General features: G+C 41.6%; 1 protein-coding gene across 8 annotated transcripts in view; it reads left to right on the forward strand.

Annotated features, from left to right (window-relative positions):
• The window catches only part of tjp1b (tight junction protein 1b), a 52,636-nt gene that overhangs the window by 15,517 nt on the left and 10,033 nt on the right, over positions 1-27,086 (forward strand). For 4 of the 8 annotated variants that reach the window (XM_061035609.1, XM_061035612.1, XM_061035611.1 and 1 more), the window contains exons 3-16: positions 18,649-18,705; positions 19,191-19,315; positions 19,421-19,523; positions 19,701-20,016; positions 20,367-20,473; positions 21,194-21,362; positions 21,478-21,622; positions 24,103-24,236; positions 24,808-24,913; positions 25,283-25,433; positions 26,028-26,136; positions 26,230-26,449; positions 26,689-26,873; positions 26,968-27,063. In XM_061035609.1, coding sequence (XP_060891592.1) covers positions 18,649-18,705; positions 19,191-19,315; positions 19,421-19,523; positions 19,701-20,016; positions 20,367-20,473; positions 21,194-21,362; positions 21,478-21,622; positions 24,103-24,236; positions 24,808-24,913; positions 25,283-25,433; positions 26,028-26,136; positions 26,230-26,449; positions 26,689-26,873; positions 26,968-27,063 — 2,023 coding nt within the window. Of the gene's footprint in view, positions 1-13,267; positions 13,287-18,648; positions 18,706-19,190; positions 19,316-19,420; positions 19,524-19,700; positions 20,017-20,366; positions 20,474-21,193; positions 21,363-21,477; positions 21,623-24,102; positions 24,237-24,807; positions 24,914-25,282; positions 25,434-26,027; positions 26,137-26,229; positions 26,450-26,688; positions 26,874-26,967; positions 27,064-27,086 lie in introns of those variants that run through there. The other 4 variants (XM_061035610.1, XM_061035616.1, XM_061035614.1 and 1 more) reach the window with 2 other exon arrangements.

The following is a 27,086-nucleotide window of genomic DNA, read 5'->3' on the forward strand; positions in this document are numbered from 1 at the left end:
TGAAAGGAAACATCTATGCTATGGATCCTCTTTAGTTATCCTGCTGCTGAAATCCAAACTTAAACACGTATATATCCATCAATAAGCATGTCTTTTTCCTTACACTTTACATCAGTAAACAAATGTAATTTACTGTAATTCTATTTTTTACAGTGTTAAACTAATAGCTAGCCTGAACATTAATACATTTACATTAAGATAAAATTAAGAAAATTAATTTGTGCATTCACACAAAAAAGAAGTGTGTGCTTAAAAAGTGACTCAAACAATCAATCTAATAGTGCAGTAATCCACTCTATGATCCCCTAGTGGAGAAAATTATTAATTGTTTTATCTCTCCGGTTATTAATAAAAAATAATAATTCAGCACCATTCTTTTAACAACAGCTGAAACCTGATCGTGAAACTTGCACTTTGATGTTTGAAAGCATGTTATTTATATGAAATGGCATAATACTACTGAGATTTTATGCCACAAATGCACCAAAAAAAATCACAGAATTATTAAGCCAAAATGCAGTCATTGTGTTTAAGCATGAATGAAAGGAAGAAATGTCTGAACAATTTGTGTATTAAGCAGTGTGTTTGTCTGCTGTGTCAGAGTGTGTGTGTGTGTGTGTGTGTGTGTGTGTGTGTGTGTGTGTGTGTGTGTGTGTGTGTGTGTGTGTGTGTGTGTGTGTGTGTGTGTGTGTGTGTGCAGCCTGCCGTGTTGCTGGACATGGAAGATGTGTGTTGATGCCCAGGGAGGCACCATATGCTGTTTAGACTCAGGAGGATCCCATCGCGGCGCACCCGTGGGTGAACAACGCCGGCTCCTTCTTGTGTCTCCCTCCTTCGGTTCACACGTGCATCATCAGCCAGCAGGGACCGCAATCACGCAGATCCACTCTCTCCTCACGCTTGTTTTCACGCCACCGTGAATAATTCTTCATATAGATTTCCTCTTGCACGGCTCGAGATGTTTCACTGAAATCCTGCAGAGGGCAGAGTTTTACTACCTTTATGTGCAGAAACATCCATGTTTGCATGGCTGACGCAAGAAAAAAAAAAAAGAAAAAAGGATGAGGGGATGGATGTGCAGTATGGAGGTTGGATTTTGAAGAATGTTTGTCTTCCATATGAGGGAAGGAAATGTTTGTTGGGAAGAGGAATGGTTGCTGATGGTTGGTGAAGTCAAACAGTTGAATCCCCCTTGATGTACTTCAAACTACACTACACTTGCATTTTTCTTGTAAAGGGGAAATCATCTTGGCTCCATTTTTTCTTCTTAATTGGATTCATGAAAGACTCCACCTGTAGTTGTGATTAAACTGTGAGGGGGTGCATATTAATAATATCTCTTAGCTTCTTTCCGCAGTGCAGTAAGGTAACACTGGGTGATTTTTCTCCTCTTTTTTTTTTTTCTCGCCGTGTCTCTCTTACCCCAATCACCTGCCCTCCACAATACCCCTTCAGTCTAGTCCGAGGGGAGCACCTGATCCCCGCACCACACAGGCCTCTAATTGCTTCCCTCTCATCCTGAGCGAGGTTGCTCTCTTGGGGAAAAAGTCATGAATAGACAAACTCTTATGAATCCAAACTCATTTCGAGGTCTGCTGGATGGAGAATAAAGAAAGGTAGACACTTACTTAATCATTGAAGTGGCAGTTCACATCAGAGGTCACACTTTGTGTATCCATATAAATTGTAATAGTGTTATATCATAGATTTTGTATAGAACTGTATGTTTTAGACGAGTCTCCTTGGAGTGACCTGTAAATGAGGCTTCTTAATTAAAAGAGATGATTAATCCTCCGCCCACTTTAAGCTGTCTGTCAAATCACTATTGGATTGATAAGAATCTTTTCAAAGCTTTTATTCTCCCAAAGGAATTTGGCTTCGTGATTATCGCTGCAATCTAGTGTTGTTGAAAAACAAAAACAACCCTTTCCTCCTCTGCAGGTCTTTTCTGTCTCACGCGCATCCACATTAACTGATTGGAATAGTTCATCTTTATTAGCATCAGGGCCTCGCCGCCTGCTGGGATAAACATACTTAGGTGATTGCTTCTTTGCTACTGTACATGATGCTGTAGTTAGATGCAGAGGGGATTTGGATGTCTCTGGCCTCTTGTCACATGATCCGCAGGGCTGGGGGATGTGAGGTCATCTCGTGTCACCTGATACGTCTGAGCCCGTTGGTGGGGGGGAAAAAAAAAAATGAGATGGAGATTAAGGGTTCATTTGGGGAAATCTTTACAAATATGTACTTCCTCTCTGCACATGGGTTCTGTTAGCTGCTTTGAAGTGTATGAATCAGTAAATCCAGTTTGGTATTCTACAAACACTTCCTGTATGTTGACTGGAACACGATGGTTAATACTCGTATGCCACTTTTTGCATCATTCTTGAAATACTCCCTTAAAAGCGTGTAACGATAGGACATCTGAAGACAGACGAAATGTGGGGTAGGCACGCATCAAAGGATTGAGGCTGGGACTTGAACCTACTACCGATGCGTTGAAGACTGTCGCTTATTTAGATGTGCCTCGGATGGGTATTGACACTGAAAATGGTCTTATTTGGAAACACAATGGGCATTAAGCATAAAGGATAGAAACAAAGAATTGCAGACGTATCAAAATGTACTGCAGATGAGAGGTGAGATATTTCTTCTTTTGCGGGACAGGTGTTAAAATTGCATATTGTAAATCCAGCCGCTAATAACCCGGACAGAGATCAAGAGGCAGCCGCCAACCTGTACCTCCTCCACGTTTCAGAAGATTTAACCGCTGCACATCCTCAACCCCGCGTCCTCGAGGTCGCGCCTCGTCCTTCTATAAAAGCACCTTTTGATAAGTGTCTTTTTAACTGCTGACTTTATAAGATGTCTTGTGCTCGCTGGATCATGGAGCCCCGTGTCTTTTTCCCGCCGTGCTGTGAACATGCTGCACCTTGTAATCGTTGGGCTTTATTACATAAACCTGGTGTAAGGAAGTCTCTGTCCTGAACTAATGGCTTGGCTGTCAAGTCGAGTGTGCTGCATCCTCATGCTAGAGGTCAGCGTTACTGACAGAGGACAACACAGAAATCACAGAAATACAAGCCTCTGTACAGTAGCCAGCTCACTCCATTATGAGATTACACTGATGTACTCCAATTTGTAAAACCAAAGATTGGATAACAAGATAAGAAGCACAAAGTTTCCTGTTTCATCTTGCTTTTGGCAACACCGTGTCACATAATATCCTCTTCTTTTTCTCACCCAGCTAATGGACAAAAAGCATTTATTCTCCACTGCTGCAGTGCTATGTTTAACGTCTGTCATGTCATTTGATAGCTGCAGTCATTAAAGCTCATAGATAGCCACGCCAACCTTTTGCTTAGTCGGCTGTTTTGCTGACCTGTACAGCTGAGAGGTGACTCGCTCACCGTCAGGGGCAGTGCACTCTAAAAGCCGTCCTGCTGTGAATTTCTAATTTGCTTTCCCCACTCGTGTGATTTGTTCCTGCAGTCATACTCTGCTTTGGATCCTGTCTGTGCATCTAAATGTGCTGATGGGAGAGAGAGAGAGAGAGAGAGAGAAAGAGGAAAGGGGGGCTGCATAATTCTGTTGCACGGCATGTGAAACTCCCTCTGTGCTGTTGGAGCCAGCGATGCAAACACTGTCGAGGCATTAACAGAGGGTATTTCAAGGGCTTCAACAAAGATACATTAAGCGGCATAAACTCACATCAAAGCCGGTTTAATCAGATGCAGACTGTAAGAAAAAGTTTACATTCATGCCCTTCCAGAGGGGTTTGAGAGCTTAATTGCATTTTTCTGCTTCAGTACTTCTGCAAATACTGTAATGCATGATAACTAATGGTGATACTTGCCATCATCTACCCATAATGACATTAAATATCCTGTCGTATTGTAAAATGTGTGCCTCTTATTGCTATCAATGGACTGCAGAGGTGCAGGTCACGGATATATTTGCCTTTCTGTGGGGTTTCCTTATCCTCATATGATTCCGCCTGCTATTCATCATATTTTGTTTTTCCACAGGATATATATGGCCACCCGTGTTTATCTAATTCTTATGACCTTGGCCAACTCACATTCTTCCATTCAAGACGCCCCCACCTCCCCCCACCCCCTCTCCACTCTTCTCCTCCCGATCCTCCAATGGAATCTGCGGCGAGTCTCCTTACGTCAGCAACATTGCAGGACCTCTGTGCTCCTCCGGCATTACATTCTGCCCCTATCTCCTCCTGCGCTCATTACTGCCAGAGGTAGAGGTGACAAGAACGGTCACACAATCTCAAAGTGATAAAACACACAACACAAGCTGCTGCAGAGAATGATGTACTTGTGGAAAAAGCTAGCAGGAAAACTTGAAAAGTGCATGGGATGGAGTCTTAAGAGTGGTGGTTTGGTGCAGTGCACAATTTACATTCTACTGTATATTGATTCAATCTGTATACCCCATGGGAAGGAGTATTGAGCATCGTGACTGTAGGCTGGATTTTAGTTCTATCCTCTGCATTTTAAATGGCTTTATGCAGCATGTCATTACTACCTAAGAAGCCGACCTCAGCTCTCCCGCCAAAGACTGTGTTTGCTGTAGTTAAAAGTGAAATCTACAAAGATTTGTTTCACGCTGTCTTTTGCATTCTAAACATGGTAAAGTTGGTGCTAATCATCTTTTACATTAGGGGCCTCTGATCCTCGTCTAAAAAAGCGCATTTCGCACAAACGATAAAAAGATACTTACACACAAACACAGACACACAAGGGAAGGCATGAGAGATGAACACCTTGTCCTTGTCTAGCCCTTTCTTTTTAAGTACCTCTGATCAATCAAACTAAACGCTCATTTTAAAAGACAATTTGTCAAATCAATATTAAGACGTTCATAGCATCAGAAGGTTCTTGTCTAAGGATATTTTTTTTACAGCTGCAGATATTTGATACATGTAATACAGTGAATGAAAATAGATATGTAGTGTATGTTGCTCCTGCTGTTATAAAAGAAACTCCTCAGGTCAGTATGCTTTGTTAAAGTGGAAGTGTAAAAGATTTTGGAGTAAGTTGCTGCATAAACACTAAAAGGAAAGAGCTGCAATGAAGGCAATTTAAATAATCAAATAAAGCTTCTTTTTTTTAACATGTGTTTAGGTGCATTAGTAAAAGGAAGACTCTCTCTCACTAAATATATCTATAGCTATAGCTCTAACATCCTTACACAGATAAAAGCTTTTTATTAAGATATTATACCTCCTTACTTCACATCACATCAAATGCTTAAAATGCTTAGATTGAAAAAAGGTCTGTTATGCACACTACATTTGTAGGAAATACTTTTCGGAAGTCATATGACCTGGAAAATGAAGTAATTCTGCAGGCCAATACAGAGATAAAGCATAAATATTTGAAGATGCTATTGCCTTGCTACAGTAGTAGGTTATAATAGTTCCATCCTGTTACACATAGGCCTATAAAACACATTTTATTGACAACTAATAAACATAATCAAAATCTAGTAGCTTACAAGTTGAACTTTTTGATCAACTAAAACAATCAGAAACTTTAAGGTGTTTTTTGTTCTCAAAAATAAGGCAAATGCAAACATCCCACATCTAGGCCTACACCTACTTCTTATTGGTAATAGCCCTTTAATTTATGTCATACTTAAAGATTCTCGGGAAATAACTTTTAAAATCATATTAATAGCCTATTAGTGTTACAACGTACGTATTTGGCATATTGTAGCCTAAATAGTGATAGCTATTCTGCAGTTAGAAAGGCACATTTGATTTTTTTTTATATATAGAGGGGGCCTACAGCAGAGTAGTGAGTTTTTGTTTTTTAATTATGTTTTTTTTATAGGCCTATATATTTTTTGTAAGGATGGTTTTCTTATTAATTCACATGGGCGGTTCTAGGGAGGGGCCAACAGGGTCCGGTGCCCCTGTAACTCTGAGCTTGGTCCCCCCCTGTGGCAGGAAGAGCCTCCCTAATAACACATACACAGTATTTGACTCAACAACCGGACTCACAATCTAGTATTAAATACTGCTAACAAATATAAATCATGGTATTTTATCTTGTGGTGTTTAATTATTTGGCATAATATATATTTTTAAAAATCATCTTTGTCTATTTTTCACCTGGGTTTAATGTTCCCCTCTGACAAAACAACTTGGCCCCCTCAGTAAAAGTGGTCTAGAACCGCCCCTGTTAATTCATGTATTATAAATGACTGTCGGGTTGATAACAGTGGAATCCTCCATATTTAGTGAAAACAGCTGAAGTTTACGCTTTATTCTATCCTAATCATACCGTTTGCTACTCGCGCTGGAACGGCGCTTGATGCTGCGGCTGCTGTGGAATCTGCCTCTGTGCATCCCTGTCTCTCCCCCCCCCCCCCCCCCCCTCCCCCTGCTAACAAATATAAATCATGGTATTTTATCTTGTGGTATTTAATGATGTGCTTTATTATTTGGCATAATATATATATATTTTTTAAAGTGATCATCTTTGTCAGAGGGGTTTAATGTTCCCCTCTGACAAAACAACTTGGCCCCCTCAGTAAAAGTGGTCTAGAACCGCCCCTGTTAATTCATGTATTATAAATGACTGTCGGGTTGATAACAGTGGAATCCTCCATGTTTAGTGAAAACAGCTTAAGTTTACGCTTTATTCTATCCTAATCATACCGTTTGCTGCCCGCGCTGGAATGGCGCTTGATGCTGCTGCTGCTGTGCATCCCTGCCCCCCCCCCCCTCCCCCCCCCCCCGCCGACAAACTGGAATGGTTGCTTCCAGGCGAACCTGTCACTGTCACCGCGGTGTGAGAGCAGAGAGGAGGGGGGGGGGAGACGAAGGCTTCATCCACTGCCTGCCATTGCAGTGCGGCGGCTGCTGCTCTGGAGCCTCACCACAAACACGTTTTCATTCCTTTTCTCTTAAGATTTTCACCAGCTCGTCGTAAGGACCATTGCTATCCGCGAAGGTGACTCGGTTTTCTTGATACATCCGTGAGTACATTGTTTTGGGATGTTTCGCTGTAGCCGCAGGGAGCTGACTGGATGTGTTGTGTCCCCCCCCCCTCACTGCCCCCCCTCCCCTCCTCCCCTCCTCCCTAACGGATACAAGCGATAACGGTGCTATGCTAAAGCGGAGAGCTAGTCACCCAACATGCTAACGGTATCTTTTGAATTAAAACAGATAAACGACGATGCCTAGCGACCTCACATTTGTCGCGCTTGCATTAACGATGATAACAGAGTCCCAAAATGCCTCCAGGTTGAGCTGTCACCACACTGATGAGTTGTCAAAGTGCGCGGAGCATCCAGGTATCGGGGAGCTAAGATGAGCTAGCTGCTGGAACAAAATGTCGGACAGCTCGGGGTTTGATTTGACCAAGAGGGTTTAACTGAGGGGGGGGCGGGGGGTACAAAGATAAATTAAAGGGTTTGAGGTTGGTAATGGTGAAGTGGAGGTGATAGTGTGATCTCGGTTGATATAAATGCGATGTTTGTTATCTCCATTTCCGTAAAGGTCATGCGGGGGGCTCACCTTGTTTTGATGGTCAACTCGTGAAACCGAAGTCTTCGGTGAAGCTAGTTAGCACTTAGCTTGTTAGCCTGACTTTCGTTTGGTTGCTAACTGGTTTAACTAGTGGTCGTACAGATGCATGTCTTTTTTTTTTTTTGCTGTGTTTTAGGGGCTGTCCTGAGTTGGGGGGGGGGGGGGGGGGATTTGCTCCGCTTGGTCTAAACTATACCTCCTTATTTACATTTCTGTACAATCTAACATGCAACTTAAAGAAGCAGTCATCACCTGTTGAATATTGACGACACTGGACGGCATCGTTTTTGCATGATGTCATCGTTTGTTTTGTCTGTTTACACGTGTGACATGTGGGCTCATGACTTCAGGATAACATAAACTACCAGGCATGCCAAATCACAGAATTTTAGACAGAAGACAAAATCAGATTTAAAAAAATCAGATTAATAATAAACATATTTATATTTTCATTTCATTGCACAGTGGTCCCCTTGTTATGTTTTTTATATTATATCTTTGCTTTAATACAGCGTATAACTTCTGTACAGTTTATTTTATTTTACTTAGCTGTTAATACAATTTATTTTTTTGTACTCTTTCTTTTTTTGCTTACAATGCTAGTCTTATTTTATATATAATTTTAACTTTTTTTGTAGAAGCTGACTCAGGGAGAAACGCACAAGAATTCCAATGTACCCGTACTGTCCTGTACCTGTACCTGTGCAAATGGCAATAAACATCTATTCTATTCTATTCTAAAAAGGTAAATATCAACTTCTTATGTGTAAAACACCTGCTTGAATTTATGAAACATAGCCGTGTAATAGATGCCAGCTGAGACAGATAATACTGAGCTTGCTGTGGGAAGTAATGTCTTTGATTTAGATAACATGTTGTCACATAGGTTGTCATTTTTGGTTTGTAAGTTAGAAAAGTATGGTTCTTGATGTTAGTTGCAGCTGATTTTCCCTTGATTTGCCTTATTTCTTAGACAGATAAAAGGCTTTGCATTAGAAATCCACCCTCAAAAGACTATTTAAAGCATTAACATTTCATTAGGTATGTTTCAATGAAAGTATGATGCATTTTTTTTTATTGCACATCTTTAAGTAGGACTTCCCAAGAGCATGAGTCTTTGACTTAAATATGTCGTCACTGGCTGTAAGAAAGTAATGTTATGAGAAATGGGAGCTGGGCAGGGCAACAGATGTGTCACATGAGTATGGGGAGGCACTTACAGTACAGATTTGTGCAAACCATTTGGATGTTTCTGGCTCGATTAAACTGGTTCTTTTCTTTAAATAATTCAGAGAGCTGTGTTGTGGAGGGGATTTGAGACGAGGAGAATATCTATCTGCCCAAGGGCAGCCATACATGTTGGCCTGTAAATCACGATGCCCTAAGCTGTCAGGGGAGCAGCAGTCATCTGAGTCATTGTGGTTTTGGAAGGACAACTGTATCTCATCTTTTGCCTGCTTACGTCATATCTGACTGTTGTTTTATTTTCTGTATACTTGTAGACGCTGTATGTAATAAGAGGCTTATCCAGTTGCTTATTATAACAAACCTACGTCACAAAAGACACAGAAATAAGACTGCTCTGCTGTATTAATATGATGTGTTGACTAATAGCCTATATATGAGAAACCAGGCTTTGTTTATTTTCTAAACCTCAGGTTTTCATACATGATCAATAACAAAAAGAAAAAGGCTTATTAATTTAAAAGAGATCAAAGTTTATATTCTTAGGTTTCCCTTTGGAGGGATTAATGGTCTAGTGATGCAGAGAGAGTCAACTAAGGTCTAATCTGTTGGTTTTTTTTTTTTTTTTTTATGGGGCGGTATGAGAGTATGGGCATTGTACCCCTGTTTAATCCCTACACCTTCTTTAAGTCCACTCACATGTTATTAGCATGTTCTGGTGGCAAATAGTTTTTAACAACTTTATTAATCAGCAAATTATGAATCTAAAGCGTTTTGTGTTCACACATTTATCAACCTCATCACTGACATTTTCCTGGGTCCGACTTTACACAAGTGATGAACTTTCTTCTTCTGCTTTACTTTATTTTACTTCGCCCAGTTTTTGGATACTGGTGGAAGATGAGATGACCTGTTGGGAAGTAGATTAACAGGTACCTTGGACGTTGAAAAGGTCATTGCATGGCAGAGCTAAGACTTGTTGCATTTATAAAAAATATGACATTAAAGTCTGTTCCTGTAGCACAGCAAGCCTCTGTAATAACAAATGGCACATTTACATCATGGGTATAGCTCCTGTGATACAGAAGCTTGCTCATATAAATCAGGGCCATCGTAAATCCCTGTTTGAAAGGGGTGTGGAATTATCAGGATGAAGAGGCTTGCAAAACCTCTCATCAATCACAGTTCAGCATGAACCTCCTTTTCTTATTGCGCCGAAACATCCCTTATCATTTCTGTTTTTCATTGGCTGCGTTGTCCTCATTTCAATCACTGTGACGGAGAGGAGGCGGGGTGCAGGTCAGTGGCTCAGCTTATCAGCACATTCCTGCCCTGTTATATGCTCTGTGTGGGGCACTGATAACTTCCACAGGGCTGATTGAGTTCAGGAGCTGATTTGCCGGTGCTTGTGTTCAAAAGAGCCCTGAAGCAGAGTCTACATACACAGAGCCACTACACCTGAACGCCAGTATCAGAGGTTTACATTAGTTTTCTGTATCTTTTTTTTTTTTTTGTGTGGAAACTGTCCATAGAAATGTAGATGGCATAATTTGCGATTTCACCCTCAGCATGAAGTTGCTTTACATGAAATATCTCTTAATAACCCTCTGAACACTGTATGCTCTATATCCAGCTACTACTGCACAAAGTGGCACATTTACAAGTTTAAAGACACGCACTGTATTTCCCGTAAGGTGTTGGGGAGTTTTGAAATAACAATTATTCACCAGGTTGGTGTCACACACATAATAAAATCATAGCTTTTGAAGTCTATGCTAAACTAGCTTTGTCTGTTTGTCTGTACGTTCACGTTATCTCAGGGAATATTCAACGTTTTATGTCCATGTTTTAAATAGAATGCCAGTGAGACTCAGCTTTCACAGGAACTTAGTCTCTCCATGTTCTTAATGTTAGTTAATTTAGTTCCACTGGTGTGACAACTTTTCATTTGAGATAGACTTTCTAAATATTAGATATTTCACAGGTACATTAACTTATTTTTAGAATAAGCACAACTTAGTTATCCTTAAGTTTCAAGAAATGAAACACAAAATGTGATGATGTGATATACAATGCAATAATAGCAGTTACAAAAGTTCTGGTTATGAAAACGCCATCTTTCCCCAGAGTAAGAGATTTCTCGATATTGAACATAGAAACGTTTGTTTGAGCAAAGCAGTGCTTTTGACACACCATTTTTTGAGTAAGGTTCTGCCAAATGTTTAACTCTTTCGATTGAGTAAAACTGTAGAATGAGTCTTTAAGCTTGAATAGCATATCAGATTGTCTGAGCAAGGTCATATTCTTGATAGTTGAAGTGCTGGGAGTGAAAAAAAATGGCTTGGAAAAGAAAGTTTGCGCCTACAAGGAATCTATTTATTTGGCAGAATGTAATCACACTTCTACTAAACAAATAGAAATGAATATTACAAAAGAAAACAGAAGAGGTTTCATTGCTGACTTGTTGTGATTAGCAGCTCATATTCTCCTCATGCTTTCTTTTGTTGAGGTAGAAATAATTAATTTGGAGGCTGATAGGCAGAAGGTAGTGAAGAGAGCAAAGTATGTGTGGAATTTGTCACCACTCTCGGGTTCTGCTCTGAGGAAAGTAAATTTAACTCCCCCTTTAACTCCCCCAGTTGCCAGCGGTGACGTGTTGTCTGTCAGGCTTGTCCCACTCGATCATTACCCTGACCTATAGGTGGGATGTCATGACCCACATGGCCATGGTTAGTAGTTAAAACCATGTTCTGATGGTAAATCTAGGCCAAAGACTTATAAAACATGTGAAAGTCTTTGTATGTTTTCATCTTCTCTCCTGTCATGCATTTTATGTATTTGTTGTATTTTAAATGTGAAGCATTTCACCCTTCGCAGTCACGATCATCTGCGACATCATGTAGATCTTTGCTGAGCTCCGTGTCCTCTTTACTTTGTGTGGACGGACACTGACGTAACAGTGGTGACTGCTGGTTTACCTACTGCCTAAAGAGAAAAGGAAACAGACGGGGGTGTTCAGATGATGCCCATACATAAATACAGTATGGTAATTATAAAAGTCTCGTAAATGTCAGGGATGTGATGAGCAACAGTAAGTGATGTTTAACGTTACACTTAATGCATCCTTTGCTAATCGTTTGAATTCACAATTAAATGTTGCTACAATGATCTGATTGTTGAAGTGCGTGACTTTCCGTCACGCTCTTCTCAAAGTATCCAATCTGAAAAGTTGTAATTTTAAGGAGAGTGTAGCCTCAGGCTTCAGTAACAAGTCTGTCTTCCATGTATTCCTGTCACAGCTGAGAGGAGTAAAACGCGGTCCTTCATAGACAACAGGACATGCTTTTGTCTGTTGAGACATGGTGCTGATTCTTAAAGATTGCGTCAAGCGAAATGTACGTGCAACCATGCAGCGTGCCGCTCTACAGAAAACATGGCATGTCTAAACGGTAATGAGGTGAAAGGATTTTACTCAGCAAACAAATATAAACACTTCAGACCGTGTTGTTCTGCTGCAGCCTCTTAATGCTGCTGAATCGGTTGTAAACTATTCTCTAGGCAATGCCATTTTAACTGGATGCCATTTGTTATGAATGAGTGATGGAGAACATCAAATTGGATTGTTGGTTTATAAGTAATGTATAATTATTGTCCAGCAAAGTATACAATTGAATAAAGAAATGCAGAGTAGTTGGCAGTGAATATATAGTGACACTCCGCTGAGCTTTTGGTCAGAATGTAGAGTTGTCAACTACTGTTTTGTACATGCTGCACAAACAAGGCTTTTCATTTTAGTTCAGCTTTTTCACCCACCATTCAATTGTTTCAAGTCCTTGTAAGATGGGAGATACACTTGTCATAATGTTTGTGCTCTCTTCAGCTCCAAAAATATAATGTGCTCATCTGTTGTTTACAATGTGGTGTGTTTGACGGTCAGTAATTCTCTTTGGGCTATCACTGACACGATAAGCATAAGTTATGCATGTAATGCAGTACACCTGGGGAGGAGAGACATAATAATGTCCCCTATGCAAAGAGAATTGATAGATTCTCACTCTGGTTCAACACGGCACTTCAGGGGTTAAGTCCGATACAGCAGTTTACACTGCGGATGGATGTTCGCTAGTACAGAGGAGTCCCATGCTGTAGCGGAACTGCAGATCCCACACAGATCGCTGCCAAGCTAGAGGGGATTTGCTCCGATCCCTTGAGCGTGTAAGGAGAGAGCTGGAGGGAGGGATGTATTCTGAGGAAAGACGTTCGGAGAGGACACAGACCCGTGTGGGGCAGAGGAAACATAAGGGCGTCGCTGCGAGGCGTGTTTGGTAACCCCTCACCTGTGGTCATAATTTCAGTTGTTGAAGAGCTAAGAACATAGAAAGGAAAGAAAGGTGGAGGCGAGAAGCTCCTAGCGATGATCTGTACTATTCTGCACTGAGGCTGCTGAAGTGCGTCTGCAGGAATCTCCTGCTGGATTTACTGAGGAGCAGCTCGAGGTTGGTGAGGCTTTTGTATGCGTCCTCTGTAGCGGCCAGGATGAACTAATGTAAGTACCTCCGACCTTCTCTGCATCAAGTTTGATCAGAATTCTTTAACAAATTAAAGAGAAGAGGGGAAGAAGGTGGGGTGCGTTAACTTAAAAATAGCATTTTTGTTGCAGTTGAATGGTTGTAATGAAGTTCTGTGTCACAGTTAAATCTCTTGTCCTGCTGCTGCATCTTCCCTGCTATCTGTTCTCCATTAGAGTACAGAGTGCACATGTTGTATGTGCACAGTGTCACTTGTTTCTCAGGGGACCCCCTGATGAGGCTAGGCTATGGGCCCTCATTAGCATTTGAATATGTTCTCCGGGGCAGGGGAGTTTTAGCAGTTGTCAGCACTCCATGGCACATCGTTTTCAATTTCTGAAGTGATCAATCATCTTATTCTACTTGTTTGCTGCTTCACTGCCAGCAGCCACAGCAGAGAGTGATACTGTTGTTGTTTTCTGTCTTTGGCTGCTGTGCAACTTGCACAATCTTCTCTCTGACAGTATGCTTGTTTGGGCTGAGGACTCTGTCCATTGCTGGCATGCTCGTCCACAGTGTCTTTCCTGGTTTCGTTAAATGTTTGTGAGGCAAATGAGAGGTGTTTCTTGCCTTGCTTGGAGACTGAGCCTCATTAAGCTTTATTGCTGCTTATCATGTTTTATCAAACAATTCCAAAGTAAAATGGTTTTACATTAGCAAAGCAGCTAAACCATCAGCTGAATGAATCACTACGAACAGTAAGTATCACCATTTATGTAGTTTGTACGTCTCAGCATTAACATTTAACATCCTCCATTGTTTCACTTGTTAATAGCTACATTTTCACTGCTGTGCATCGTAAGGGCTTTGAGAAAATGATCCACTCTCTTTGTTTTCCCCAAGGCCTTACAAACACATCAACCACAGGCACCAGAGAGCAGGAGACTACGTTTTCTTTGCTTTATTGCATCATTTGTTCAGTCAATTCGTGGCATTTAATATAACAAGAGGTTATTAAATGTTCTCCAGTGTTGCTGCTGCAAGTTTCCCTTAAATCACTCTGTTGCAGCATCACAACGGCAGAATTAATGAGAGCTATTTTTAGCCACTCTGGTCCCAGAGCGGTCAAAATTGAATAAGGTTCTGCCTCAGCCCTAAACCATACTACAGCACAAAATCTATTCTTTCAGTCAGTGAATTGAACAGCCCACCATTTTGCCTCAGTTCCCTCTGTGGAAGAAATATGATTTTGTTTTTCTGCTGAGTAGAGAGTCAGGGAGCCAGCACTCTTTAATTTTAATGATACTCCAAAATGAATACAAAATGAAACACCATCTTAGCTCCCCCCTCTGTGGGTCATGTTAGGTTAGAATTGTGATGACTCGTATATTAAGGACTATTGTCTCCGGGTGGAGACACAGATCTTCTTCTTCTTTGGTTTGGATTTGATTTACACCTTGTATGGATTTAAAGAGTCTCTTCTATAAAAAGGCAGATTTCTACACCAATAAGAACTGTCACATTTCAGATCAGCAATCAAGGATTCTCACAAAGATCCTCCAGCATTTTAGCAGCCAAAATCTAATAAATAATTTTTGCTGGTTTATTCTGTGCCACCAGGTCACACAGGTACTTTATTTAATTTAACCATCTTATGAGTCACAATCTCAATGAATAGCTTGGGCTCATATTTACTAAAATCTATGATATGACCCTGCCTTCATGTGGTACAGCTGTCAATCAAAATGAAATGTCCTTGTAATAATTTAAAACAAATTTGTGCAAAGCAATGATGACTTTTTGTATATTTGACTCCACACTGTCCACTTCCATTCCTGACTCCACTCATCTGTGGAATCCATCTGTGTTGTGGTCCATCTGTGATGTAGAGCAGGCTCCCAAGTTGCCTGATTGTAATCCCCCCCCAAGCATGACCCATGCGACATGGTGCGTCTCCGCTGTGGAGCGGCTGCCAGCCCTGGCTCTGGCCTGTGGCATGAAGCTTCTGTTGGCACCACCAGTTGTCAGTGGCCATAAAGGACATTCACAACATTTCTACAAATGTCCGCTGCTGGAGCGACGTTAGGACAAACTGTACACAGGAGCAATGTAGAGTCCTCTGTTTGATTTACTTTCTGTAATGCTAACTTGACTTTTTTTGAAGAGTGTCTTTGAGAATGCTGTTTCATTTGTTCTGGATAGATTTGTTGCGGATTTGTTGCAGATATTTGTTAACAACACTTTTGAAATGCACTTTTGTATTTTGTACTTTTGTAATACAAATGTATTTTTATTGGGCCATTAGTGCAAACTGTATCCTGTGTACATTTGAAAGCCAGTAGATAGTGCTTCACAAAAAAGACTTCTTTTAAAAAAAAAAAAAAAACTCCCACAGTTGAGAGGAACCTTCAGACACGGCCTGAAAATGTCAGGCCACTTGAACAACACCACACTGTTCCCCCTCTGTTACCAGAGCAACAAGCTCTGCAGGAGGAGAAAGCAAAATTACATCCCTTCAAAGTGAAAGGTGTGTGTGTGTGTGTGTGTGTCAGGAGGAAGCAGGGTGGCAGAGGGTGAGGTGCAAAGGAGCATGCACAATCAGTCTCCCCTCTTCTGAATTGTTCTGTTTGTACTCCAATTCAGATTCCTCCTCTTTTGCTCCATTTTGGAAATGTTTACCATTAATTTGATGGAGATTTGTTTGTGTTGGATCAACACACAGTAAGCATCAGCGAATCACATTTTCCAGTCGACTATTTCACATTCCTCGCAGCCTGTCTCCGACGCAGGGCCTGAACATTGAAGGTGTGCATGTTTGCGTTATGCTGCCTATAAAGATTCTTTAAAAGTAAGAATGTCAACTGGAAACGAGTGCCTCCTAAAACTTTGCAGTTTAGTGGGGAACCATCTATAAATTCAGACAAAATGTCAGAGTTCCTTGCATCAGCGTTTCCACAGTGCATATCAAGAAGACAGGGGGCATAAATCCTCCTCCCCAAAGAGCAAACTTTCCAGTGAGAATTCACGCCTCTGCTTTCAGCAGTCTTGTTAATATTCAGATGTCTTTTTTCACCCCCCCCCCCCCCCCCCCCCCCCCCTCTCTCTCAAGTGCAGTGTATTCAGTGTAAAAGGCCACGGGGGAGTTCCCCTATTCAAACTTTTGTCCCCTCCTCCTTCCTTGTGTGAGACCCGCCATAAGCTTCTTGAAAAGTTTGTGACTGTTGCTGCCAAACTGAGAACGTCTGGGGCCACCTGTGGTCACTTATTCAGCTGCTTGTAGTCTCAGACAGTAGCTTACCTTTGGCACTTGGCTGACAGGTCACAACACACAGAAAGACAACGTGTTGAAGGAAGTCTGAGTGGTTAAACAAAAACCAGGGAGCTAGCACAGACGACAGGACAATTAACTGCTGCCTTAAAGTGGAGTGGACATCGTTTCCTTTAAAATTGTAAAGGTTTTTTTTTTTTTTTTTAGTTTTTAGATATTTTGCTAGTGGCTTATTCATGATTAAGGCATCATTATCACTTCTTGGAACTCGATAGCCAAACCATTAGCAGGTTGTCATGTCGATGTGTTGCTTGTTCATCTTTAACACGAAGCTGCGCTGACACTTGCAAGTAGTACAGAGCCTGAAGCTGCAAACAAGGTGGTTATAACAACAGCCTGAGGTCCAAGCACTGAAACTGAAGCTGCAATTAATTTTGTCATCACATTTTAATGTGCCGCAACATGAGATCACTCCTCCTAATGTGCTCTCTGCCAAGGCGGCCATACTGTCAGTGTTTGAGGTGTCGCAGGAATCACTTGCAAAGCGAGAGGTGAAATGTGTGATAGTCTCATCTATTAAGGTCGCAGACCTGGGATCAATTTACCTGACAAATGGGGGTTATTGCATTAGGCGCTGTGATGTGTGTTGTAATTTGCCAAGGGGGATGGACCTGATAGTATTTTATACGCAGTCATTGAATGTCTAATGTGTCGTGAGATTGTGGTGGAGGTGAAATGATATAGAGGAAGAGATAAGATAAGAAGTGAGGTGTCGGGCACCGAGGACACTGCTGACCTAACAGCAGGAGTCGACCTTCATCTCCTCCTCTGTGGTTGTTAATGTGATGCAGGGTGTGCTTGAATTTTAAACACTTAGTGTCAGTGTGGCCTCATTGTATCGAGCAGAGACGTAATCATCATATAATTATGCCCTGTAAACATGGTCCCTCATACTGCACAGGAGAGTATGTTACTCATGTTGTGTTCTGTTTGGAGATGTGGGACTGTTCTGCAAATGAAACCAAACACAACAATGTGCCACGAGTAAAACTTGTAACGAACTCACTAACATGCTGAGTTGCAGACCCGTGTGTGACATTGACAGTTTTCATCCTTTTTTTAAAATCTGCCTGTGAAGTGCACAGAAACACGGCCTCCCTCTTTTTGTTTCTATTTGGTTCATTTAGACGAACCGAAAAAGGAAATACCTCTTTTCCCTCTTTACGTTGAGGGAAAACAGGCTCCTGTCCGATCCCATTATTCCCTTTCAAATGTGCATGCTTTAAGGTTGTTTACTGTTTTTTATTTCTGATTGGATGTTTTTCAGTGTGTGCCTTTGTTCTCTGTGGTTTAGTTTACTGCATCTTACAGTGCAGTATATTCCTCACAAACCCCCCCTAGGTGGCTCTAATTTAAATAAACTGCAGAAGTATTGACCGTTCTTATGTTCCCTAACCACCAGCGTGCACATTATGAAGGCAATCATATATACTGGAGCTCTTATCATCCACATTATTCAATCAAAAAGCAGATGATGGATCATCCTGCAGATTTCTGAAATGGTTAAATTCAAATCTCTGGATGAATGCTGCTGCGCTGTATTTCTATTTTAGGAGCAAGATGACTCTAGCCCTTGCATCACACCAGTTTTGCTTTGCTATAGCCATGCTTCTGTCCTTCCTTGGCACTTGATTACTTTTCCTTTTCTTACCTCCACATTGAACATACAGTACATGCATTACTGGAAACCATTGAATCCAACTAAATAGGAATGATTGTATCAAAAATCCCCTTTGATTGGGCCAGTCTGCCAATTCAGCTCACATGATCTATCAAAAATACATATTTTGCAGGTTTTTTTGGCTTCACAGCAGTAACAGCTTTTAGGTCCAGCACGAGTGTTCAGTACATTTATATTCTTGCTGTCCTGAAGATGTGAAGTGACTTTTAACAAGGGCATTTTACTGTTGTTGTACTCAAGGACACTTTGGCAGAACACGTGACTCTTCTGGTGACTGATTCTGTGTATGTCCCTTTTTGTCACAAGACTGTTGCCTTCTTCAGCCTTCTTTGGATCTCAATGTGTCGTCCCTCTTGTGTTAATCACACTGTACTTTATCTCTGTCTTTCAGAGCGCAGCAATGGAGGAGACTGTCATTTGGGAACAGCACACAGTAACACTACACAGGGTGAGTTTCTCTTATCCTCCCTCAGATGCTCTTTAAATCGGTATTTTGTCCTCGTCTCTTATCTCTCTACCTTGCATGTTCTGCTGTCTTCTCTTCCACCCCCGTCTCTGCATTTTGTTCCCCCTCCAATCTTAATGATCACATCGTGTAGGTGTGCTAACTGTGCACACAGATGCAGGTGAAGATAGAACAGAGGAGTCATCACAGTGCTCTTTTGTGGAGCTGAAATAACGTGCAGAAACAACAACAGCATTTTGTGCATGTTTTCTTGCAAACAATGTAGAGAACAGAGGCTGTGTGAGCTGTTAGTTTATGTAATTTCTGATGGAATAGTTTGATGTACAGTGAATAGCTATTTTTTTTTTTATCATTTTATAGAATGGATTTAAAAACTCTGAATCCAAACCTTTTATGTGATGTTTAGTCTTTTGGTCTGTGGACATCTTAATCTGCATCCTAATTTTATGTTTTTTTTCTGTGTGCAGGCACCAGGGTTTGGCTTTGGGATAGCCATATCAGGAGGTCGGGATAACCCTCATTTTCAGAGCGGCGAGACCTCCATTGTCATCTCAGATGTCCTGAAAGGAGGCCCCGCTGAAGGCCTGCTGCAGTAAGAATTTTCTTCCAATTTGAGCAGATGGTTATTAGTATTATATTACCCTGGCTGCTACAGAAAGACTCCAGCATGTCTCTTATCTCTGTGTCCCCTCGTCAGGGAAAATGACAGAGTCGTTATGGTCAATGCTGTCTCCATGGACAATGTGGAGCATGCGTATGCAGTGCAGCAGCTTCGAAAAAGTGGGAAAATTGCCAAAATTGTGAGTGTGAACATCGCATTATAAAATCCTGCTTAAGTCTGTCAGTATTTTGTTGAAAGCAAAAATCTGAAATCCAGAGGTACCATGTACTGTCAGAAATATCTTTTATTTTTCACAGTTGAGAAGTTTCAGATCACCTTACTATAACTGACAGACTTTTCCCCTCATCTCAACCAGACAATCAGAAGGAAGAGGAAGGTGCACGTCCCCATGGGCCGCCTGGGGGAAAGGGAAACCATGTCCGAGCATGACGAGGAGGAGGACAGCTATGATGAGGAGATATACGAGACAAGGAGCGGACGCAGCGGTGCTTACAGTGGCGTGGGTGGCGCAATGGGCAGACGAAGCGGCAGGAGCAGCGGGCGAAGGGACAGGGAACGCGAACGCAGCGGGTCGCGGGAGAGGAGCCTCTCCCCTCGCTCCGACCGCCGCTCACACAACCTGCCCCCACGTCCCGCCAAGGTCACGCTCGTCAAATCTCGCAAAAATGAAGGTGAGGCTCAAAAAGTCGGGGATAACAAAGGAGGCTGGAATAAAAGTAATCCAGGAAATCACCTTCCATCTCATTGACTGAGCAACAATAACTAGACAGGCGGCCCTTTTAGAAGAGAATAAGACCTCCAAATCAGCATTGGTCAGCTGCCAGAGTAAACAAAACTTGCCAGCCACAGCAAAATCCAAGTCAACCCAAGTCAATCCAAGTAAAAGAGCAATTAATCTTCTTTAATCAGTACTGTTAATCCCAGCGGGAGCAGCGGCTTGACAGCACAGAGCGGTCAATGTGGAGTGGTCATGTGAACTCTGTGCTAACATGGTCTTTGTTGCTGTCGTTCACTTTGTAAGCAGAATATGGCCTGCGCCTGGCCAGCCACATCTTCGTCAAGGACATTTCCCCGGAGAGCCTGGCAGCCAGGGATGGCAACATCCAGGAAGGAGATGTTGTACTGAAGGTGAGGGCGGAGGGGAGAGTGGCCTGGGGGACATTTGATATGCCATCAAATATTTACCATAAACCCAACTGATGAAGATTTAAGAAAAAAAAAAAAAAAAAAAAAAAAATTCTGTTTTTGAATTGACTGAGAAGAAGAGACAGACTATTATTAGGCAAGAAGGAATGACTTCTTAAGTTTGCTGAAGTAGCCCCTCTGTTTTTTTTGGCCTAATAATCTATTTTATATTTTTAAAAGCACATAACAGCATGCACAGTTTCAGCTAGATCTGCCTGATGTTGCTGAGAACATATAAAGTCCCTTTGACGGTATAACATTGACATGTTATTTCCTCCCATTTAGCCTTTTCACACTTGTCTTGTTACTTTCCTTTAATTCCACTAGAATAAAAACGAACGAGGTCAATCAAAGTATACTCGTCAACATTTGTTTAAATGAATACTGTTAGGTCCATTCTGAATGTTGACTTTGTCCCTCTTGTTTGGCTGCCTCTCAAAGATTTACAAATGGATCTGACTCTGACAAACAGAATCACTTTTGCAGTTATTTGTCATCTGATCTTGTGCCTCAGAGAAAATGTGCTCAACGTCTCATATGACAATTTTATTGCTTCAGAGTGAGAAACAAAGACGTCTTTCTTTGCTTCCTCTCACTCTTTAATTGAGATTATTTGGCTGTTGCGTGAAAATGATAAATGGCTTCTTCTACTGTTTCTTGCAGATCAATGGCACGGTGACAGAGAACCTCTCCTTGATAGACGCCAAGAAGCTGATAGAAAGGTCAAAGGGAAAGCTAAAAATGGTGGTTCAGAGGGACGACAGGGCGACCCTGTTGAATATCCCTGACCTCGATGACAGCATTCCTTCAGCTAACGCCTCTGACAGAGACGGTGAGAGTGGTGTTAAGTGTTGGATTCAGCCGAAACAGGGCGCGGTTCAAAAAGCCTGACATGTCGTTCTGTATTTCAGGCGACACTCACTGAACAGATGCTCTTGTTTGATCAGACATTTCAGATATCCATTCACTGGCATCTGATCATTCCAATCGATCGCACGACAGACATCGCAGCAGCCGCTCCCGCTCTCCAGACAGACGATCTGAACCCTCGGACCACTCCAGGCACTCGCCCCCTCAAATCAGCAATGGAAGGTAAAGAGCCTCAATCTACACATTTCTGTTTAAGCTATAAACTCTAAAGATCTGTCATATGCATTTCTAAAGTTTGACTTATCTGCTTCTTTATCGGTCTAGTTGGTACGAAAGAGAAGAAGTCCAGAGCTATCCAAAACACACAGCGGTGACAACTTGTAGAGATGTTTGCAAATCTTTTGGGGATTTTTTTAAGTTAATTTGGAGCTTAAACATTTAATCAAGAAGCCCGTCTTAATAAGTGGCTGATCTCGTATGTAGTTTTTTTTGAAGCATAGATGCAGAAGCCTTTGCAATACATGCTGTTTTCATGGACCATAATCAGCTGATTAATAACAGCAAAGTGAATTCTGAGATTTAAGTCCTGTATGATGTTTTAAACCGATGTTATCGAACTCATCTTGTCATCTCTTGTCAGCTTCATCTGTCAAAGTTTATTAAAACAGTTCTGCTCTTCTGTCTTGGTTGTGAAGGACTTTCGATTTTTATGTCGTAGGTTAAAACCAGCCATCAGCCCATTCAGCACTTCTTGACTGTAATCTTGTTTTAAAGTACCTCATTAATTCTTTATTTAACTCAATAGAGCAGCCGACTTGTTCTCCTTTCACACCGCGTATTGACCTGAGAATAATAGAAGTGGACTGTTAAGCTGCAGAAAGAGAGAAACCTGGTCAAAGTGAGGGCTGAGACGCAGGTCTGCTCTTCCTGCTGTAAATGTCCAATACTCAGTACTCAGCCTGTGTTACTTTGTGTCTTCTTTGAGTCTGATCAAAGGTCTTTGAAACCAAAAACACACAATATAAATAACTTCATTTCATTTTCTAAACTGTAAAAGTCTTGACTCATCTCTATTACAAAGATCTAACATTGTTAGAAACATTGTCTGTGTAAAGTGCTTCAAATGTTAGTCATCAAATGTTTGATATGTCTGCCCTTTTTATTCCTTTTATTCTTCAACAGCTGGAGAATACCGTAAGTGTTTACCCAGTGTGACTAGTTGCTCTTAGAAGTGGTAGTAAATCAAATATAGATATAATGTAGATTGATAGAAAAGTAGTTCTAAGTGTTAAAACTTTTAACAAAGTCCAAAGTCTGTTTCTGCAGCCAAACAAATATCCAATCTTTTTGAAAATCAGCGGGTTTTTTTTAATCACAGCTGTATATACGCTTTTGAAATATTGCTGAAGCTACTTTATACAACATCAATTATTCAGTGACATATCTTGTTTTGACTTGAAGTGCCAGTCCTGTGAAGTATCACAGGATCCCTGTGTCTCTTGAATGTTTTGGTGGGCAAACCGCATGTTTGGCACGGAGACAATATGGCTCTGACACTGAAGGAACATAAGGCCGTCACCAGATATCAGTGTCGGCTGTTTCTCATTTTACATATTGCCTAGCTTTTATACCATTTCTTCTCTTTTTATATCTATGCCTGGCTTGATTTTGTTCTCTTGTTACTGTTAAAAAAAAAAAGGTTTTGGCCAATACTGACAACTTAGAAAGTGTGAATAACGTTAAGACGCCAAGAGCAAACATGTATGACACATCTAGGCTACTGGAGCACTTAAGCAACAAAATGTCCAAGCGTTATAAAAAGCAGGAAGGAGATGCTGTCACAGGATTGTATTGTTCCTCTGAACCTGATCTGTGAACTCTGACCTGTTCTCTCAGATGAGGAAGTTGGCAGTTTTTAAAAGGATCTCCTCCAGCATGGGTTGAAAAAGAAGTTTGTTCATCTGCAGCCAGTTCAAACGGGGTCCTTTGTTGGTACTTGGCCACTCAGCCTGTGAAGAAAGCATTCTGCCAGTAAAGTTGTGCCAGTGCACAGCCATGTGACCAGGAGGGTGAAGTCGCATTGCTGAGAAGCAAGATTTGCTCACCTCTCTTTTGAAACTCTTTCTTGAATTAAAACCAAGGAAATCATTTACAATAAAATATTTTTAATTGGCCAGGGGGACTGTCAGTTTACAAAACTTTACTGTTTTAAACTGACATCATTTAGGATGATATTTGCAGAGGGAGCTGTACGTGTGAACAGCCACATTTTTCATTTTTCATAGCATTGTATTGTTGACTCTGGACTCTGTTGCTTTGTCCACTACTTCCGTGTAGTTATTTTTTCGTCACGTCTTGCCTCAGAAGACCACCCCCCCCCCCCCTCTATATGATAAGCTTAACAGAAAAATTCACCTGCAGGACAGAATGCACTCTGACACCTTGGATACGCAGCTCTAAAAATAGAACAAAAAAGACAAAAGAAAGACAAAGAAGTAACCTTGAAGACTTAGATTCGGCCTCAAACTCAAAGTCTTTTGAATAAGTGGTGTAAGGACTTTGTAGTAGTGCGTGTTGTCAAGCTATTGTAGCCTTAGAGCCCCCTCTCCTTGCCTTCAAGCTATACCTCTCCAGAATACACTATTTATAATCACTTCTTTTTATAAGATAAGTTTGACAAAAACATCTTCTTTTGTCCACAGTCACAGGAGTCGTGATGATGAACGAATGTCGAAGCCGGCTTCAACACCAGCCAAGCTGGTAGAGGAGGTTCCTCTGCCCAAACCGAAGGAGTCAGCTGCTGCTAGAGAGGAGAAACAGCTCCCACCGCTCCCAGGTCAGAGAGCTAACCATCAGACATTATACAGGAATATTGTGTGTATCTATAAGACTGATTATTACTATCTCAGAACTCAAGACAGAGACATTTTTGTAGACCCGTTCTTTGTGTTTGTGAGCACGTACAGTATGTGGGGTTCCCTGTTTTTAAAGACCTTCTGATCGTTAAATAAAATCTTGTTTGAACCAGTCGTTTTCGCCCTTTTTAAAAGCACAACTATAAACAAAGTTGGATCCAGACGCCCGCTGAGCCCGGCTGAGTTTGCCTGAAGCCAAGTGAAAATAAACCGTATGAGTTGATCGAGTCTGACGTTCCTCCCCAGCCTGCAGCACTCTGCTGCCTTTCTGTTTGACCTCCCTGCTCAGGACACTCTGTGCCTTGAGTGTGTGTGTGTGTGTTCAACCGTCTGTGTGATAATACTCTGCCCGTGTGTGTGTGTGTGTGTTTTTTTCTTTGGTGTCTCAGTCAAACACATGAGTCTGCAGTATTGTTAAGTTGTGACAGTGTTTGAGGCAGTTTACTTTGTTTTCAAACACATCTTCTTCATGTTTGTGTGTTTTTCCTTCAGAACCCAAGCCAGTGTACGCTCAGCCTGGACAGCCAGATGTAGACCTGCCAGTCAGTCCCTCTGATGCCCCTGTTCCAAGCGCTGCCCATGATGATAGCATCCTACGGTAATATTAACAGTACACTAGGTTTTACCATTACATATTCAAGTCTTATTGCACATTCTGTTGTCGGATATCTTCACAGTAGGACGTTCTTGCTGCTATAAGACATTTTAATGCCGTCAACACGTGTTTTATTGACTAAGCAACTTGAAAATGTCAGTATTCACAACCATCATTGTGTTTTAGCAAGACAATATAGAAAGAAAATATCTGTAGGACAAAATCAGTTGTTGACTTTGTTTAGTTAAAGCTCACTGAACAGTAGAATGTGTCACGCAAAATGAACCTTCCTGGCCGATAGAAATATCCTATTAAATGGATCCATGTCAATGAGAACTTAGCAAAACTGTTGTCTTTATTCTCTATCCTCAGGCCAAGCATGAAGCTAGTGAAGTTCAAGAAGGGGGAGAGTGTGGGCCTGCGGCTGGCTGGGGGGAATGACGTGGGCATCTTCGTAGCAGGAGTGCTGGAGGACAGCCCAGCTGCTAAGGAGGGTCTGGAGGAGGGCGACCAAATTCTCAGGGTGAGATACCTTCTTTTTTTTTTTTAACACAGCAAGTGTAGAACCTGAAATCAAGTGGTTGCTTTTCTGCTGAAGAGTTTTAAGAATAAGATCATTTTTTAAAAAACCTTTGAGCTTTTATTTCATATGAGAATTTTTTTTTTTTTCTTAACAATTGGTACCTGATAGTGTTTGTAAAAATCCATGTTTATGTGTCCTCAAGTTTTGCCCCTTTTTATTGATGGTTTTACACACTGCCTGCTCTAAAATTCTCGTACCTCCAGGCCGGTCTCTTAGCAATGGCCTTGAGGGAGCACACACACAAAAAAACAATGTTTCCTCTCGCTGTGTTTGTCCCATTTCCTCAAAGCCATATATCTCTCTCTCTGTTTGTACCTCCTCCTTTCTCCAAGAATAATGAGGAATAGCTTAAGTTCTTGCAGTGCTGTTACCAGGGCCATACTAAGAACAAGAAGTCTTTTGTAAACCTTAATCTAAATAGAGATTAATACTTCATGTTGCACAGTCTCTGAATAGCAAAACCAACTCCTTAACCTTTCTTTATAGCCCTTAAAGTGAGGATGAATCAGTAACCCCTGTGTTCCCAAATTACAGGTAAATAATGTAGATTTTGCAAACATAATCAGAGAGGAGGCTGTGCTGTTCCTCCTGGACCTTCCTAAGGGTGAGGAGGTCACCATTCTGGCCCAGAAGAAGAAAGATGGTAAGTGAAGTGAGTAAGGAGAGGAGAAAGGAGATACATTTGAATGATTGAGCTAGTCCTCGTGTTTGTGACTCCTCCCTCGTTTCTGCTCAGTGTATCGGCGGATAGTGGAGTCTGACGTTGGAGACTCTTTCTACATTCGGACACATTTTGAGTACGAGAAGGAATCTCCGTATGGGTTAAGCTTTAACAAGGGTGAGGTCTTCCGTGTGGTCGACACCCTCTACAATGGGAAGCTGGGCTCCTGGCTGGCCATACGCATTGGCAAGAACCACCAAGAGGTGGAGAGGGGCATAATCCCCAACAAAAACAGGTGACGACACACCCCAACACACGTGTGGTGCTATTACTGCAATCTGTCTAAAAAAAACTACACATTTTGAAATAACAACAGTCAGCTCCAACACGTGCTTTACATTTGTTGTTGTGTTGTTCTCATGTAATGTCCTTAGATATTGGCAGTGTTTTGCTTAGCTGTGCCAAGTTTATGACACATCCATTAGCTCGTGTTACATTAAGAACTGTCCCTGTCCTTCTGCCATTCATCAACAGAGCCGAACAGCTCTCCAGCGTGCAATACACTCTCCCCAAAACAGCAGGGGGCGACCGAGCCGATTTCTGGAGGTTTCGTGGTCTTCGAAGCTCAAAGCGGAACCTGAGGAAGAGCAGAGAAGACCTCTCTTCTCAGCCGGTTCAAACTAAGTTCCCAGCTTATGAGAGAGTTGTGCTGAGAGAAGGTGAAGAGTCTGACCATGTTTTCGTGTCTGTATGTAACTCTGACACAACAGCTGCATTCTTAAAATGTCATTTTCTGGGTGTGTGTGTGTGCAGCTGGATTCCTGAGACCTGTGGTGATATTTGGGCCAATTGCTGATGTAGCTCGAGAAAAACTGTCCAGAGAAGAGACAGAACTTTTTGAGCTTGCAAGTATGTTTTTTTATTTTATTTTT

The sequence above is a fragment of the Labrus mixtus genome, chromosome 4 (genome assembly GCF_963584025.1).
Source record: "Labrus mixtus chromosome 4, fLabMix1.1, whole genome shotgun sequence".
Classification (NCBI taxonomy): Eukaryota; Metazoa; Chordata; class Actinopteri; order Labriformes; family Labridae; genus Labrus; species Labrus mixtus.